Source organism: Strix uralensis, chromosome 4, assembly GCF_047716275.1.
Source record: "Strix uralensis isolate ZFMK-TIS-50842 chromosome 4, bStrUra1, whole genome shotgun sequence".
In the NCBI taxonomy this organism is placed as follows: domain Eukaryota; kingdom Metazoa; phylum Chordata; class Aves; order Strigiformes; family Strigidae; genus Strix; species Strix uralensis.
In genome coordinates, this window is record NC_133975.1 from 124,310,053 (window position 1) to 124,328,780 (window position 18,728).

The 18,728-nt window shown below is 39.5% G+C and overlaps 1 protein-coding gene across 6 annotated transcripts in view; it reads left to right on the top strand.

Annotated features, from left to right (window-relative positions):
• The window catches only part of SLC38A6 (solute carrier family 38 member 6), a 45,014-nt gene extending 27,529 nt beyond the window's left edge, over positions 1-17,485 (top strand). For 2 of the 6 annotated variants that reach the window (XM_074868996.1, XM_074869001.1), the window contains 8 exons: positions 2,654-2,719; positions 2,914-2,967; positions 4,519-4,598; positions 5,260-5,360; positions 9,109-9,233; positions 10,091-10,235; positions 10,358-10,452; positions 11,603-17,485. In XM_074868996.1, the coding sequence (XP_074725097.1) occupies positions 2,654-2,719; positions 2,914-2,967; positions 4,519-4,598; positions 5,260-5,360; positions 9,109-9,233; positions 10,091-10,235; positions 10,358-10,452; positions 11,603-11,683 (747 nt within the window). In that variant the 3' untranslated portion in view covers positions 11,684-17,485. The remainder of the gene's footprint in view (positions 1-2,653; positions 2,720-2,913; positions 2,968-4,518; positions 4,599-5,259; positions 5,361-9,108; positions 9,234-10,090; positions 10,236-10,357; positions 10,453-11,602) is intronic. The other 4 variants (XM_074869000.1, XM_074868997.1, XM_074868998.1 and 1 more) reach the window with 4 other exon arrangements.
• Positions 17,486-18,728: the final 1,243 nt, after the last annotated feature.

Genomic DNA, 18,728 nt, shown 5'->3' on the forward strand with positions numbered 1-18,728 from the left:
GAGGAAAACAAATATATGTAACTATTAATTCAAAGCCAGATTCTGTGAGGTCCTGAGCAATTTTTGTTTCTGATTGTTGAATACTTCCCTGACTTGAATCCTAAGCAAAAAGATATTAAATGCAGTCGTTAAACTTTTTTTTTATTGCCTCCCCTCTTGCTATATTGAATATTGGTGAAGAGTAAAGACAGATTTTTCCTTTTTCATGGAGGCAGCCCTGTTGGTAGCTTGTTCAACAAAGGTGTTAATGATTCCTGATGGTATTTTTCTAAATCTCTTGTTTATGTTCCCAGAACAAAATGTAAGGCAGATTGGGAACCTGCCACGTGTAATGAATGATGTTATGCACAGAGAGAGACCCTCTTTGCTGAGTGCTGTCAGTACAGCTGGAATAAGGGGATTCCTGTTTTCACTCCGCAGGATCCGAAAAAGCAACGCGACTGAGAATATTAGAACATTTTGAGCCTCTAACTTTATTTTTTAGCAATGGTTTTGGTGTGGGTTTAAAATACCTTATTTCAACTAGAATCTCTCTTCAGGTTATTTTCACTTAAAACCAAATGTTTGTTATACTCAAAATGTTTCTATGAAATAGGCTTAAAGTTCCAGAGGAAGCTTGTGCTGCAGGCATGACTGCTCAGCTAACTGGGCTGTGCTGCCAGCTTAAAAATCTCGTCCTGTTGGGGAGGACCTCATTAGACTACAATTGGAAACCCAAACAGATTTTGAGTAATTAAGCAGGTGGGCAAATATAATTACAGATTTTTAAATGCACCTAGTGCATTTTATTTTCCCTCCTTCTCTTTCCATTTCAATCTGTTCTTAATCTGTATTAATTTAATTTTAGAAAAATGTTCTTCAGCGTTTTAGGTTTGGCTTGTCTTGACCTCCCTCTGCAGTGTTTATGTATGTCTTTGCTCTTTAGCTTGCAGGAGACCCTGCCCCCACCACTGCCAGGCACACTTTCTTTTCCCCAAAGCTTGCCCTTTAGCTTCATGCCCCTTTTCATCGCTCAGAAAGCCTGTTCCAACCTTAGCCAGACTTCCCACAAAGCCGCCTACTTTGGAGCCTTCAAAGCATCTTCTTTATTTCTGCTATCTGGGTGCCTTTAAATACACAGAGATCTCCTTAAAAAAAAACTCTTAGCCTTTTTCTCAGCCTCATGAATGTCTTCAGCTAGGCAACAAGCTTGGGCTTCCTGGGGAGGTAGCACAGCCGTGGGTGTGTGGCTGTGGCACTCCAGCAGCAGCGGTCTGCATCAGTGTCTCAGCTCGTAGCTTCTTGCTGCTCAGTGCACGCAAGGAAGGGATGGAGCAGGGGTGACCCACATGACAGTCATGCCTACGTACGATAGAGGCCCAAGTTATATATTTAGTGTTCGGTCCCTTCCTGCTTCTCCTTTTCTCGCTCTTCAGTTGAGCTTCTTGATGTACTACCAGCATGTTCTTGTCCCTTCTCACACCCTTCCTCAGATGAGGTTGCAGCTCGCATTGCAGGAGGCAGGCAGTTTAGCCAATGAAATAAGCAGGTAAGAACAGATCTCCTGGTATAAAGCGGTGCCAGTTTAGTGTCAGAAACGTGGTTGGAGGATTTCCATTGATAATCCTTTTTCACAAAGTGTGCAGACTGCTGTTGAGCAAGCTACTACCTAGTCCTATACCTTCAGTTGTGAGTTCTTTAGTCACGCCATTTAAGACGTGTGTTATTGCCACAACGGACTCGGCATGCCACGTACCCGCAGTTTCCTTTCCCCACGCTTTGTCCGGAGGTAGCATTTGTTTGCTTCTCCTGGCACTGGTGACAGGAGGGAGCATCTAATCCTTATCCTCTGGGAAACACCACTTGGCTGCAAGCAAAAAGTAGTTCTCTGAGCCAGGAGAAGCACTATCTTCCATGTTATTCTTCTCATGAATCTGAGTCTTTAATTAAGTTTTTAATTATTTGCTCTAGGCTTCAAAAGAATTATAAACTCTAAAGCCAGGCAACTACAATAGGAAATTAATTAGGGTGAGGAGAGCAATGCAACTATCACTTTAAACTAGGCTCCTGAAAAAGGAGGTAACATTTCTTATTTTAATTTCCCTTTGATTTTCAGCCCTGTTACTTGGCAGTCCCTAAACCAGCAGGGTGTAGCTAAAGCCCCAATGACATTCTGGGACAATAATTGCATTTATTGTTTTTCCTTTGCTTTCTAGTCCAAACCATATGTTTCTGCCTTTTAAGATTAGCCCTAGGCTCTGCTCTATCTCTGTTAAGAGCTTGTCTACTTGGGAAAAGAGCCTGGGATAGCTAACACAGCAGCTATTCTGTACGGGAGGCAGTTAGTGTGGAGCACAGAGAGAGTGAATGCGGAGCACTGGTTGTATTTCAGTTAATGTCAGGGCTCATTTCAGTGCACCACCTCCAGATAAGCACACCATAAGGCTGCCAGCTGTGCGTAGCGAGCAGCTGGATGGAATGGCACTGACAAGTTTTTCTGTCAAGTTTCCTTCTTGTGGCCTAACTATTGGTCAAGCCTGTTAATTTACTATGGGTGTAGCTCCCATATGGGTGTTGCTTTGTATACCAACAGTCTGATATTTTAGCTACGTATACCTAAATTTAAACTGATCTTTAGGGTATCATTCATACATTAAATATGCTGTCTTTGCAGATCATGATAAAAAAATGGTCGATCCCTTGTCCTCTACCTCTAAGTAGTGCCATAGAGACTTTACAGGTAAAGTGCATGCTGTTTTGAAGTTCTTCTAATTTTATTAGTAACTGTAATGCTTTTTTTACATTAGCACTTTCAGAATTACTTGTAATTTAAATTCCTTCTTTTCGTAATCATCACAGAATCTAAAAAGTTTCATGTCTGTGGTTTGGGCTTATTCTTTCATTATGCCATTTTCTTACATGCATGTCTTACAGGTTTCAAATTCTACTGGGGATTGTAAAGCAAAGCTCTTTCATCTTTCAAAAGAGGTAATCTCTATTAACAATATGCAAACTTAAAGGGGGGTGGTGGTTTTTAAAGAACTGGGGTTTAAACTCTATGCAGGGTAAGCTATTCTTCTGTAAAACTAGTTATAGGCTGCTGAAATATTTCCTATACCTGCTGCCAAGTGTTATCCAGTCTCACTCTTTCTTTTTTATGTGAAGGCTGGCTGTCCAAGTTAGCATTTATGAAAACATTTTGCAAATATGACCGAAGTATAAAGTATAACAGATGCAGCAGTGGTCAGCCTCATGATGCAGTCGGATCAAGCCAACTTAATATGCCCTCAGCTGGAAGTCAACTCTACTTGGCTATATGGACACTTCTAGTTCCTGGCGAGGTAGAACAGGTTTCCTGAAACTGCCTGGACCTAAACTTAGTTTTTTCTTACCTGAAGCTAATTCTTCAGGCCTAATGCAATCTTGTGCATTTCATTGGATTCCAGCTTGGTATTTGTTAATTAATGTGGCATTTAAATCATGTCACTACCCATCAAGGCTTGCAGGAGAGAACTCTAGTTGTGGTAGAACTCTAGTCTCTGTGGGGTGAAGAAGGAGAAGAAGGAAAGAATGAATTTGGGATAGGCCTGTAGCATGGTGGAATTTAGGAGGGACACAGTTGGTTGCATTTGTCTGAAAAACAAAAAAACACCCCCACCTTCCCAAGAAAAAGGGGGGTGGGGGGGGAAGCTTGGGCAATGCAAACATGAGACAAATGTTATCTGTAGATCAAAGAAGAAATTTTGCTTTGACCAGAAACATCTACTGTGAGGTTCTGGCCTTTTGTGCTTTGAAGAATCTTGGGACTTATCTCTACTTCTTTTTTAATTTTAACTTTATCAGTAGAAAGTGGCATATTTTTACCAGTATGGGCCTGATTATGTCAGCACAAAAGTGTTTGTTATAGTTCAGCTTATTCCACTTGGCAATTGAAGTAAGCTATAATAGGTGATTCATCTCTTCTATTACAAGTTTTTGGAATAATATACCACTAGTTGCGTGGTTGCAACTTTAATTATATAACTATCTTAAAACTTTAGATGCCAAAGCATGGTATATTTTCTGGATGCTGTATCCAAATTTTTGTGAAGGAGTAATAAGAAAATCGTGAAGTCGGGATGAAGGAATTGGTAATTTGACAGGTAGCTAGGGGTATTAGAATGTAGAATACTTCATAGAAAAATTTCATGAATCATACACTGACTTTGGGGCAAATCCTACTTTTTTTACCCAAGTACTTGGCCTCTATATAGCTAAAAAAGAACCTTTCAGTAGCTGGCTTATAGACAGTGTGACCTCTCCTGATCATGAAACAGTAAGTTATGACCACCACTTGAAGAGATACTAGTTGAAAAGGTCTATTTTTTGTGAAATGATTCAGAGATGCCATTCTGTGTTGTGGAGATTTATGTCAAAGCATTAATGTGGAAAGATTTCCACTGACTTCCAATGCTTGAACTGAATTTTGAATTCATCCAGATATTTTTCCAACCATCTGTAATAACAAACAACCTACAAGGTGTTTTTCTTTTATTTTAGAGTGCTTATGCGATACCAACTATGGCCTTCTCTTTTCTCTGCCATACCTCGGTCTTACCCATCTATTGTGAGCTCCGAAGGTAATGTATGAAAACATATGCAATATTAAAATATGGTGTTTCTGTGATATTTTCTCTAAATTAATCTTGAATAATTTTTATTTTCAAGTCAGTGCCATCGAACAATGCAAACTAAGTAGCTTGTATGTTTTTGGGAAATGTACAGTTTTAGTCTGTACTGGCTTTTCCTCTCTTACAGGAGAGAAAAGTAGCAAATATGGTTCCATCATCAATGTCAGTTCATTGTCCTGGCCTGGACAATCTGGAGAAAAAAAGTCATTTGCTAAGGTACTTACTAGTTAATTTTTATTGCTGTAACTGAATCTGCATTTGACCGCATCTGATTCAGTGGGGTATTTTTGACCCAGATTCTGTTCCTGGCTCTGAATATATCGTGTATAAATCAAAGTTTTGATTTAAAAGATACTCTGGTATGTCTGAATTCCCTACAAGATGGGAACAACGTTGTCTGCATGAAAAGTGCCTTTTAATTACCAGATTAAAAATACTTTTAGAAAGCCTAAATATTACTAACAGCACAGACCTCAGGAAATACTCTGTGGCCATAAATTAAGACAATGCTTTCTTATGAAAGGCAAGCTGCTATATAGATTGCATCGTGTTTAATAGTCCATAATACAGATTAAGCAACACTAATTTTCTGGGTTTTTTTGCCTTTTAGTCCATCCAAAAGTAGAATGCAGAACGTAACTGTCACAGGAATTGGTCTGAGTTTCCTAATTTACTTTATGTCTGCTCTGTTTGGGTACCTGACATTCTATGGTAAGTATATTCTTCAAGTATTCTTTAGAATGAAGGCTAATAATAAATGATAAATGTATTCTGTCTGGAGTACCTGAGGCTTGTTTGTGCTTTGATACACTTGAATCCTCAGATATCTTGTGCCTGTGAAGACTTAAGAATGTGCCTAACACTGCAAAGTATTACAGTCTCATTGATTTATCAACGTGTAATGTCGCTAAACTTTGCAGGGTTTATGCCCTAAAATGCTATATAGACAAGATACTAGTCCCTAAACTAGCTGATGGTCTGGTGATGTTCTCTAACGCTATGTAATTAGACTACTCACTGCCACTATGTGTTGGACTGTATAATATCTTCACTTAAAAGCTGGGCACAGATCTATCATGGTCTCTGAGAAATTTTGAGATCTGATAATAGTCTGCTTGTCCAATACATTTGAAAGGTCTGTTCTGAGGCTATGTCTTCTAGCAACATTTATCACTTATGAACCCTGTAATATCCCAGCACATTTGTAGTCTCTAAGCACTGAGAACACTGAGGCTGTTGCCTTTTCTGAGGGGAATTTGACCCACAGCAAGCTAGCCCTAATGTTAGGTGGGCATGAAGGTTTGCAGCATGTTTTTCCCTGTCCAATACAGCTTGGGTACAAAGCATGTATGGCTTCTTTGATTTGGTTTTGTATTTTTACAAATTAATTGGAACTAACACTAGCTATTCCACTAGAAATCTGCTGGAAGTGGAAAAAAACTTTTTCCAGGAATCATCCAATTTATGAAAGTTTTTTTATTTTAAAGGATTGCACAAAGTGACTTCTTCATCATATCTTTGTTTATGTGTAATGTAAAGACAAACTAGAGGACTACTGAAGAAAATTGACAAGGAACTTAAGACAGTTAGATGGTCTGAATCAGAGAAAGCGCCCATCTAGTTTTGTTTCTTGACTTCAGCAGAGGGCAATGACAAAAGACTAGGAAAGGATTTAAAAATTTAAAAGGAAAAGCTTTGAGTTGGGCTTCATAGTACATGCTTCTGGTCTTTAGTAATTTGTGTTGCATGCCATTCCTGAGCCAGAGATGGTATCTGTTTGATACATGAACTGAACCAAGAAATGCGCATTTCTTAGAGATGTTGACATAGTGCTTAATGAAGTAAATATACCTTTTTATTTACCAAACAGAAAAGTGGGTGGGGTATGACACTTGCCCTACCAAATTCTACAGACATCTTACATTTTCATTTGCTGTAGAGTTTATGTGGTAATGTGCTGCAGTACCAGTTTAATAACTCTGCATTTGGACTTTGAATACTTCTGGGTACAGTTTTTTAGTTTAAAGAAAGATGACTTCGTCTGTCTGGCATTCTTGCATTTCCCAAGTACACAGAAAGAGTTCAGAACCCTTATCTACATAGTGGCCTTTTTTTAAAGGTCCATCATAACCTTGGCAAAAGTAGGTGTCTGTTTCATACAGCAATTTTAGTGTCCTGTCATATAACATCACAGTTTGATGCCTTTTCTAAGAAATGTCATTTGGCTCTGTGTATCCTGCTGTAAATTTGTGTTATGGTGTGTTTTGCTCACTTAGCGCACATTGTCAAATTGAGTCACCTCTACTTGGTGATCTGTCTTCTGGAGTAGTTTCATACAAATGCTGTCACATAAATGCATCACAGTCATTTATGAGAATTCTTCTAATCTTCTGAAAACTCACCCTTTTTATAAGATGATCACATGCTAACCTGTGTGGATTGGAATAAATAAAAATTCTTGTAAGAGGCAGTAAGACAAAAGTGTTCCAATTAGGATTTCCTCTCGTTTCAGAGTGTTTTATATTTCTTGCTTGTAGAGCTGAGATAGCGTCTGACAAGGCATCAAGAATATTGACTTTCAGCAGCTAATAATTCCAGATTTCTAGGGAGCTTTGCACCTTTCCCCCCCCATAACTGTCTGCAAATGTTCCCTTGACACTCAGAATCCTTTGAAAAATTGTATGGGGAATCTTGAAACCCCTAGTAGCATATAGGCCACTTACTGTCTCTGTGTGGTTTGTAGGAAAATACAATTTTGAGTACCACTGTGAGAGTCTGAGAGATTCAGCAGGCTGTGTGGGATAGCCATCTGTCTCCAGATGAGATCTCAACAAGAAGTTAAAAAAAATCCCCCAAAAACCCAGTAGCAGTCCTAGAAACCGTCCCAGTTCCTGTTACATTCACTGTCATAACTTCTTTGGGAGTAGACCCTGTCTTGACCTTAGTCTTTTAGTCTGTTTCACTGGGGATGTTTCTGGTTTTCTGCAAGCCTGATTTCTTTTAGTAACTTAGACTTGAGAGCCTAAAATGCTGGAACCAACACTGGATGTCTGTAAGAGATTCCCCCCTTTCCTTTGCAAGCTGCTTCTCCTTTTTTCACTTTTTGGTTGTCTTGTTTAATTAACTTCTTTAAATAGAGAGAATCTGTTCCCTGTTCCTAAAACAGCAGTCTGAGAAAATGTAAACCATTTTATTTTAAATTGAAAACAAAAAAAAGAGTTCCTTCTTTGAAATGAGACATACTTCATCTTTCTGTGATTCAGATGGCTTGTTCTGTTTTCTGTGAATTTGAAACTTCATGTGGCAACTGGACTTTGGTGGAAATTTTTCTCTGTTCTGAAGTCCAGAAAAGCATAGTGTCAAGGTATGCTGAAAAATAGTAGTCAGGGTAGCAGACCACTTTCAGGGCTCTGACTTTTGTTGTTAACAGTGAAAAATTTCACATTAAAAGGGCAAAAATCAAAGGTGAAGGGTTCATCACTGATTCATCACTTTTTTTGCCCCACTTCTACCTTGGATAGTACAAAAATAACACTTATGATGGCATATCCATGGTGTACAGTACTGTGGTAATTCTGTAGTAGAGTCAGTTTTGCAAAGCTAAATATGCATGTGGTGGAGAGCACATGAGATTCGTAGTGCTGAAGAACACAGAGCTGTCATCTGAGAGTGTTGGGCCTGGTTGGATGTGTTGCCAGTGCAGTCCTCTGTTGTTCTCTGGGTGCTGTAAGAATCCAGACTGACAGCCTTTAGGTGTCCTTGTGTTGCACTTGTCTGCTCATTTGGCATAGGGAAAAATAAGTCTTCAATTGTCAATAGTTTTGTTCATTTTTATTTTTCTTAAATAAGAAATCTCTTTCAGAAGTGTAACGAATGCTAGTTATTCTCCACCTCATCCAGTAATATATTGCTAACTATACCCAGTAAAAACATATATAGTAGTGTAGTTTTGCACACTTCTTTCTTCCTTGAAATCAGAATTGCAGCTTTTCTTTCAAATCATGAAATCTTACCTTGCATGTCATTTAACATTGCTGGGCAAAAAAGGGAAATGCAATTCAGCCAATTTAGCAAAACGAATTTGTTTCTGGATTCTAGTTTGACCAAAAGAATCTAGTGTTGACTGTTTCAACCACATAGAACGAGTTTTACTGCAAACTTGGCTTCATGTCACATCATCTTTCTTTTTAATGCTTTCTCCTTTGTATTTGTATCTTCTCTTTAGGTAGCTTTGGCTTCAGCAGAAGCTCTACAGAGACTTGCCTCCTGAAGTTTTTTCAGTTTTCTCGAGGTTATGTATCCTAGTGTATCAGTAATGCCGAAGTGATGCGTATCTGCAACTCCCCTCCACTCATTAGTCACAAGCAAATTGATCAATCTGAATGTAAGCTTAATGTGCGTTGCTAATTATCTTCCTTCTCAAATGATTAACAAAGCAATTAATTTTTCTTGTTTTCAGAAAAAGTGGACTCTGAGTTGCTACAAGGTTACAGCAGGTACCTGCCACATGATACTGTCATCATGACTGTTAAAGTAGCCATCCTGTTTGCTGTGCTTTTGACAGTCCCTCTCATCCATTTCCCAGTGAGTACTCCTAAACGCTTTGAAGCTGGCAGTAAGCAGTGGTAATGCTAATGCTTTGCAGACTGTAGGATTTGAGTCACATCTAGTCTTGTGTATCTTATTCACTTGTCAAGCGATTGATCAAAGACCACATATTTGCATATGTTCCATGAGAGCTCCAAAATAACAACTAACCACTAAGCTAATTTGTGCTCTTGAGACAGATTTCAGATTAAACTAGCCCACAGCATTGTTTTTAATTTAGAGAATTCAGAACTTCTAAAGTTTTCTTAGTTTGGGGGTTTTTTTCCCCTCTTAAATTGAGTTTTGCTGACTTGGTTTTTCCTTTCTACATGCACACACCCACACACAAATACACTTACACTCGAAAACTCAATTTAATTGTAAATTAAAAACACATATTGACCTATTTCACCAAAAAAAACCGTACTTTAGTTTATCAGTACTGTGGTAGAACTGAAAATTAATTCAGTTAGGACCAAAAAAAATTTGTGCATGAAAAACTACGTGTATAGAACTAGTATATAGATTACGTATCAGTTAGGTAACATGCTGACATTTGCTACCAAGCATGTTCAAAGAGACAAAGCATTATCCCCCAGACCTTCTTTTATCCCTGCAAGAAAGGAATAACTCCTTAAGACTAATGGCCGAGTGATAAATACTGCTTTAATACTAAAGTAAACTCTGTGCTACAGAAAGGCAAAACATTTAACTATTACTATTTCTTTTCATTTTTAAAATGTTCTTTCACATCTGGAATGATGTAATTCTTAAGGTTATGAAGTTGAGATAAGATTAAAATACATGTATATGTATGTATTTACCCGTGCAATATTTCTCTTCATATTATGCAGGCAAGGAAAGCTGTATTGATGGTATTTTTCTCCCATCTTCCTGTGTCATGGATTTGCCATATACTTGTCACTTTAACACTGAATACAATTGTTGTTTTGTTTGCAATGTACGTGCCAGACATTAAGAATGTATTTGGAGTAGTTGGTAAGTTGTTGTGGTGGTTTGTTTCGTTTTTTCTTAAATTTTCTTCAAAAAATTCAATATTATGATAAACTAATATACTTTAATCTTGCTCTAAGTAAAGTCTTACTTTCTGTTTTTTAAAGGTTCAACTACATCAACATGTTTGCTTTTTGTATATCCTGGACTATTTTATCTTAAACTTAGCAGAGAGGACTTTTTATCACCACAGAAGCTTGGGGTATGCTTTTTTTCACGTGTGCTAATTGTATTTAAACAGTCTCATTTTAGATGCATCTTAATACACTGTAGAGCACATAATCCAAGGGGCAAAGTTCTTGTTTTCATTGCAGTTCACAAAATCTGTGAGCATTTTCTTTTATCCTTCATGATAGATCTAGTCTTTCTGAAACTCCTTCACAAGAGATTTTTGACTAGCAGTATGTCCATATGCTGGACCGTTTATCTGAATACATGCTTTTCCCTATAGTTTTCAGATGTTGACTTTTAATCCAATTTCTCCTCAGTTTTTACGCGTTACTCTGATGTTGTCTGGACGGCTGGGACAAAGCCAAACTGCATTTAAGTGAAACAGTGTTTATGCTTGTTTTCTATGTAAGCTTTCTCAAAAACATCTCTTTTTTTTTTTTTTTTCCTCTTCCTTTTTCTTTTTTTTCCCCTCCTTTTTAGTCCTAACTGGAATTTATGCAGCAGCCTGCTTTTTGCACTGTAACTGTTTGTCTTCATTTTAACCACTGCTCAGCACAGCAACTTCATGACAGTGGCTAAAATGCTGACAAACTGTTTATACATAGTCCTTCTGGCATTCTTATGATTCATAGGGCTGCTCTTGTATTGACAAAATAAGGAATCTGAAAGAAAAATCTAATAATGGTGCTCTCTGACCAGTTAAAGTCTTGACTACTTCCAACAGATCTGGGGCCTTGTTATAAATCAGCAAGCTACTGTCTCTTGAACTGCAGTTTTATTATCATCTAATCATCTGGCTGTTCAAAAATGTAAAGAATCCATTGTAACTTTAATTTTATTTTGAGTAAAATACAAATTCAGTTTCTTAATTCATTCAGCGTTGTAAAGGGCAAATGATTTTTTGGTTTGGTTTGGGTTTTTTCTGACAGATAGTGTGAGCAAAGCAAACTAGACTGCTCTGAGAGTTCCCAATGAAACTATCCCAGAGCAGGCTTCATTTAGTTTCCCCCTAAGCAGATACCTTGTGTTTGATGACTGAGTAATTTGAAACATTAAAGATTATTTTTAAAGACACTATTTAAGCCTATTCATACAGGGTTTTTCATCATTAGTAATAGGCCTTAGAAATGTAAAATATTTCCTTCAGTAAAACATTAATTTTTGCTTTTCTTTCTTCACAGGCATGTGCATTGGTTATTTTTGGCATTTGTGTTGGCCTTCTCAGTTTAGTTCTAATAATTTTCAATTGGATTGATCAATAACAGCCTATTGTCACTGTCTGAACTGAGCTTCAGAAGGACAGCAAGAACCAGAGACATGTCAAAACTGCTGAAATGCATGCTGGACATCCTAAAGAAAACGCTGACCAAAGCTGCCTACAGAAGAAATAACTCTCTTTCACTGCGTTAGTGATGTTCCTTCTTTAATCTTAAATTATTCTCTTCAGTTATTGGACAATTAGTCTTTGCCATTCTAAAATATTAGTTTTTAATGATGTAATCATGACAGGTAAAAAGGTCTCTTGAGAATTTCTGCAATGCAAAAATGGTTTAGTGCACATGGTGAACAAAAGCAGAACCTTGAAATAACTTCTCTTCTAAAGACAAATGAGATGGGTAGATATACATCAGTCACAATGTGCATATTATGATGTGTGCATATTATGATGTGTGCATGTAAACCGTGAAAGACTTCTATTGCTTGAATAATTTCCAAAATTTCAGCCAGTTCATAATAAGAACTTCTGATTCCAAATGTTTACCCTAACTTATCCTAACATGGATCCAGAAACCAGCCACCTTAGCCCAGTTTAATGGGCACATCATGATAATATTTGTTGTTTTTTTTAAATACAGTTTTTATACCTCAGTGTACTTGAATCATACTGAAGTAATTTTTAAATTAGAAGGCTTTGCCCATCTAGCATAGTAGCTTTTAGTAGCATTAGGAAGTATTTCCATTTTGCAGTTAATAATAGACATTTTTTCTATTAATATCTACTTTTGAATATTATCCAGTGTACCTCAGTATTCCTCCCAGTGAAAGACTTCTTTCTTTTTCTCTCTTATTCCCATTTGTACAAGTTTTTCATATTTGAAATAGAGTGGTTTTGTATTTTATGTACTGTTGTGTGTCAGAGAAGGTTTGGGCTTGAAAGGTAAAATTCTGCCTCTGTTGAAGACAAAGGAAACTTTACATTTATGGAACTGTAATTTTACTTCAGATCTCTATAAACCTCCATGTACCCTTTTATAATTCCTTTTTTTTTTTTTTTTTCATGAAATGTGAATGCAGTTTTGAACACCAACTGGGCTCTGTTAAATATGGTATTGAGTGCCCACCACAAAAGTTCCTCATATTAGTAGAATGAAAACAGTGGCTGATAGCGTGGTAAGGTTTTTAAAATTTGTTTCTGTCAGATGGGATCTTCTGTCTTTAAAATAGCCTAATCTCTTCAGAGACTTTATGCCCTAAGGAAGCTAAGCCCACAGAAATGGCTTGTGTAAAGTTAAGAAATTAGACCTCAGCCTCAGAGAGTGGGAGAGTTCTTCATTATTTCCAGATGCAATATTTCTTTTAATTTAGCTTAGCACTTTTACATCTGAGAAGTGGAATCAGTCACAAGTGAATCAGAGCGCAGTAATACATTTATCTAATATGAAAGCAGCTCGTAAGCGACATTTAAATAAATGTTTCAGTCCGTAATGTGCACAGTTAGCAAATTAGTTGACGTGCTAGAAAGTCCTGCTGAGACAGTTCTGTTAATATGTTGACTTATATTTTATCAATTGAGATAGGGGCGGTGCCTCAGAGCCTGGCATTTCTAACTTCTCAGCAGTGGTTCTGTGCTATTAACCTTTTTAATTGTCACATGGGATTTGGGAAATGCTGATTGATGTGCCAACTTTAACATAACCCTGATTGAATGTGCTTGATCCTCACCTGTCTAATAGGGAGAAACAGCAAGTAGCAGAGTGGGAATCATCTTTTCTGTTCCTGAGCTGTCAAACTAGGATGCCAGCAGATCACTCAGCTCTCTCGGGATCCATAAGTTACTTTTCATCTTTGATAGCTGGCCTGAAGGCACCCAGGTGGTGCAGCCTGGTACTACTGCTTCAGGAATCCTTTTTGCCTGGGGAATATTCTTGTACTTCTGAGTTTAATATAGAAATAGAGATGTGCGGTGGGGCCTGGGAACTAACTCAGAAGTTTTGGTAGGATCCCTGCAGTTATTTTTAAAATAAAGTTTCTAGCAGAGGTTTTACGACACAAGGTGAGCCATCTAATAGTTTGTCAGTACCAGAAACAGCATGTCCACTCTTGGCCAGAAGTTCATAACTACTGTGGCACTGGCAGTGGCTCGTGGCCGGCGTGTTTAACTGGCAGAAAACCAACGTGACCGCAAGGTGCGACACATTTTCTGCCGAAAAAAGGAACTGAGTGAGCTCACTTAGGGGACAAGAAAAGTGAGGGGTGTGGTAGGAGTGGGACCACCTTTTTGAGCAGCAGCAGCCATTAGGTAGCACATTTTTCTCATAAAACCTCACACTTTGCCCAGCAGTTTTGCCTCAGCAGGTTAAAGTGTGTGTGTGTGTGTGTGTGTGCTCACAGGGGATGCCTCTCACTTGAGAGGTCTCTGGCATCCTTTGATCAAGGGATGGATCAGGCTTTCCCAGCATCCTGTGAGTGTTAATGGTTGAGGCTCCTCATCTTGCCTTTATTCTTGCAGTTCTCCCAGCTTGTTTAACTCCTGATAACCAGATGTAGCTGCTTTCCTGCCTGTGGCTCCCCTTGAATAGTTGTGTTTCACAGGCTTCGTTATGCTATAGGGATTCAGCCACTCGGCATATCTCTGGCAGTAGTGTAAAAAGCTGAATATTTACCTCATAAAAGCATACCTTGGGAAAGCAATGAGAGCTGTACATCAGGAAGTGATTTTCTGACTGAACCAAAACTTTTTATGAAAGCAGGAGACCTTACATTCATGTGAATGAACTATAGGTTTTTTTTCAGACACTAGAATTTAGGAGGAGTATTTATTAGAAATTTTATGGAAATTGTTTCTCATTTATCATACTCAGTAGTATGCTACAAGAGAGTAATACTTGTATTCACTGCAGTCACTTTATTTTAAACTCTAACCAGCAAGACTTAACACTGAAGACTTAGATTATCTGTGAAGGTGCAGAAAGATGGCAAAGTTTTTTTGCTCAGCTTTTGTCCTTTCCTCGTCCCCCTGAAAAAGCAGTCTTGCCCTGCACTGTAACGCTCTCTTTGTACACAGGCACTTGGGATTGTGTGCATTTGTCTTAAAAAATGTGACTGAGAAAATACCTGAAATACAGTGTTAATTTTACAGTTGATTCCTGTAATGCTACGGAAATCACTACATTACTATTTTTCATCCCTGAGTATTATCCTAACTAGCCTGGTTAGAAACTAACTATCCTAAGGGGTAGAGTTTGGAATGATGAATACCAGTGAAGTTAATTCTCCTTGAGGATGAATGGAAGCAATTCACACCTCTGCTGGAGCTCTACTGCTACATTTTGCTGTGGTGCAGAAAGGGTAGCAGCACAGGGGCTTACAGAATGTGTGGTATCTTTCACCTGAGAAAGAGTTAGAAATACTGCTACTTTTATGTTTCTATGATACATAAAATATGGAGAGAGGGAGAGGGGCAGAAAGAACTTCTGTTTCCAAATTTAGAAAAAGTTATGAGTGTTTTCCACAATGAAAAAGCAGAGTAAGGAGAGTTTTTATCCTCCCATCTGCCACAGATTGTTCATTGTGTCTGTGTAAAGGTTTCACTACAGTTGTGCACTAGCATGAATTTTTTTGAGCAAAACAGGCCCCCAATCTGGAACTCTCTGCTCACAGTTGCTAAATATATTTATTCTTGTGTACATATTTTTTTTTTTCCCCAAACTTCCAGATTTATAAGTTTCAGTGGTTCTGCTTTATTACCTGTAGCTAGCATTTTCCAACCTTCTTTTCTGAAGATTTGACAGGAATGGGTGAAGGGGCCCACAGCATTTCTGAACTCACTTAGAAAGGTTGCCTTTTCCCAACTGAACAAGAACAACAATGTAAGAGATGATAATTAATTGGTTGCCTTTGATTTGTTTTCTCTCTTTCTCCTATTTCCATTCCTTGTCCATTTGAAGGCTGCTCAGATTTCAGATGAACAGTGGTAAGCTGGGTGTGGAGAGTGTCTTTTGTAAACAGCATTGTAGGAATGAGTACCACAAAACAAAAGCACTATAAACCTGCCTCTGTATTGTGGGAAATGCTCATGTTTTATTCCCATGTTTCTAAGCAGCTTGTATCTTAATATAGTGATTTTCATGGCAATGTTTGTTTAAAATTCTCTCATGTGTCCCATACAGTGAAAATTGAGACACTGTGAAACTGTCCTATCCTCTCACTGTCCCTCCTTTCACCTTCCCCTTCACTTCAGTTTTTGCTTCAGTGTTGGTTACATGGTGCTGAGCAGGAGTGTGCCCTTAGCTGAGCAGTCTGAGTGATTGTTACGGGGCGTGCAGCCTGGGCGAGAGGGTACAGGTCAGGGAAAGCACTGCCGGATCCATGCCCTGCAGGCTTATCTTCCCTAAGTGCCCACCACTGCTCATCGCAGGAGGTCAGTGCTACGCCTAGGCAGACCTTTTTGGTGTGCCCACCTTGTCTGTTCGTGTATTTGTCTTTTTGAACGTGGAGAAGTCTTAACTTTGCAACATGGGAAGACTGCTGATGTGGAGTTCCTAAATCATTTGTGTCATGCTCAAGGTGCTGGTATTTCCTACCCTTGCAACCCGCCTAATGAGGAGGAAAACACGATGGTGCAATGGGATCTCTCTGATGGAGCTGCTAGGGTAAACGTTAAATCCTCAAGCAGCTCGCAAGCACGTTGTTTGCATGAGAGAATACAGGCCTGTACTTTATTAGTGTGTTTCTCGTGCTGCGCAAAGTACCATTTGGGTATGGCTCTGGAAGCCAGTGCTCCAGCAGCAGTAGTCCACAGGGGCTGCGAGGACGCAGGGCAGCTGTCAGGCCCCGCTTGCCTCTTTGGAGGCTCCGTGGGCATCTCTTGGGACAGAAGTAGAGCAGGGTTGTGGACTGATGTGGGCGTTTTGCCTGACCCAGTATGGCCAGTCTCATTTCAGATAAATTCCTAAAATTAATTTTGAGGATTATTTGTGAAGAATATGAAATGCTTTCATTAGCATGAGTACATTCAGCGTTACATGTGGTGGGGGGGGGGGACAGAAGTATGTCTGTTCTGGATAGAAGTGTCAGCAATGTCCCTGTTACCATGGAGGTGTCCCTCTCTGGCAGGCCAGCTCCTGAGCCCCTCCTGAGCCAAAGGGAGGTTCAGAATTCGGAGTCCTGCCAATTCAGCAGCCTGGGGTCTGCACGTGGCTTACACTCATATTTCTATAAAAAATAGGGATGGACATACTTACCAATGCATCACTAAAGTACTTGAAGATTAATCCAGTTGTTTCCAAATGTCCCTACTTAAGGAGATGAAAATTAATCTTAGTTCTATAGTGGGCATCCCAATGTGCTCTCTAATTAAAGATTGAAATTCAGATCAGTCCAGGAGCTAAAGTAACATTGATTGTTGTAGAACTCCTTTCTCAATTAGATTTAATTTAACACTTTACATGAAACTATGGTTTTACTGTTGACTTTCATGTTGAAAATGTTGAACATCAGTTGTAGGTGCTCTGCATACTGAAAAACCTTTGGACACGTTTACTGCTACTTCCTAATGACTGCCGATGGGAGAGAATTTTCAGTATTACAAGTGCTGCCTAATTTTTACAGTTTATGGTGGTGGTTTTTGTATTTGTGTTTCAATAGTGATCGTCCAACCATGCCTCATGGAATTGGAATTCTTAAAAAAAAATTATCTGTGTGTAAAAATTGCCTAGCTCATGTCAAACCTGTATGTTGTACAACAGATTTCCTATTTTGAATTCTCCCTCCCTCAGATTCCCTGTGGAACAGGCAGGGCATGTTCCACATAAACCAGAAAATAAAGAACAGTACTTGCTTAACTCATGCGACTGTCATCTTTGCTTTGTGCGTAATGTGCCTGGTTAGTGAAATAACCAAGCGTTGTCTCTGCGGTTCATTTCTGATGCGCAGTGGTGTTCCTGCTAGCCCCAGCTCAGGCGGTGGCATCACTTTTGCCAGGGAAGGAGGGTGTTCTCAAAAATCATTCCTGGTTTGGTGGTGGTAGCGTATTTGTGCACTTACATGTGCTCTCGTTCATCTACATAGTTCTGTATGATCCCTGCTCCACTCTGCAGGCAATGTCTCGCAGCACCCAGCTCAAAATGGATGCGAGATGTCGTCTGGGAAGCAGTTATGAATTGCTCCTCCTGGACCTGTCTGCTCTCGGTGCTTGATTTTACTCTTTGAACGATGCTCTCCAAAACAGAAAGGATGCAGAAAATAACTTTTCCAGCGAGAACCGCAGCTGACGTCCTCTCAGGTATTGGTTTCATCAACAACAAACCTGCCTCTTCTGTGCTGTTCTGCTCCTCTGTGTAAAAGCAGAGATGCAGCAGAAGAGATCTCGGAGGCCGTAGCTGTGCAGCATGCCGCCCCATGCCAGCCCTGCCTCCCGGCCACTGACAGTGGGTGCCCGGCTGGCCTGGCAGCACAAAGCAGGGTGAAAAACGGCTGTTTTGGGCAGTTTGGGAAGGGCCACCTTGTGCCACAAGGTTAGGGTCAGCTGGGGAAGGCAGAACATCTTGTTGTGGGGTAGTAGCAACAGGGATGATGGCTGCTCTGGAAGGGCTCTGGGGTAGGGACGTGCTTTTTGGCTGTAAATCGCAGTGTGCTCTGATAGCTGGGACTGACAACCTGTGAGCACAGCCCCAAGCGCTTTGCAAGGTCTAAGGGAGTTCTGAATACAAGTATTAAATGGAAAAAAACCCCTCATTATTGTGTTGCTGGCTTGATTCCAGAGCTGTATGAATGCTCACACACGTGGAAATGAGTATCAGCAAATTTATGTTTTACTTAATAAATGTTTGCCCCAACTAGAACTGGTACCAAATAGCCCAAAGCCCGGCATTTTCAAGTGCGATGCAGAATTTGGTCGTGCACAACACCAGCTGCTGGTACCTGGTTTTGTTGCCAAGTGGGTCCTCTCTGTGCTTGGCGTTTCTCTTGCCTCCGGCATTGCTGCTCGCATGTCAGTGGTTTATACAGCAGCCGCATGACACCAGGCAGCTCTCTGCACCTGGTTTAAATTTAAAGCTCGTTTGCACATGATGTCACACTTTTATT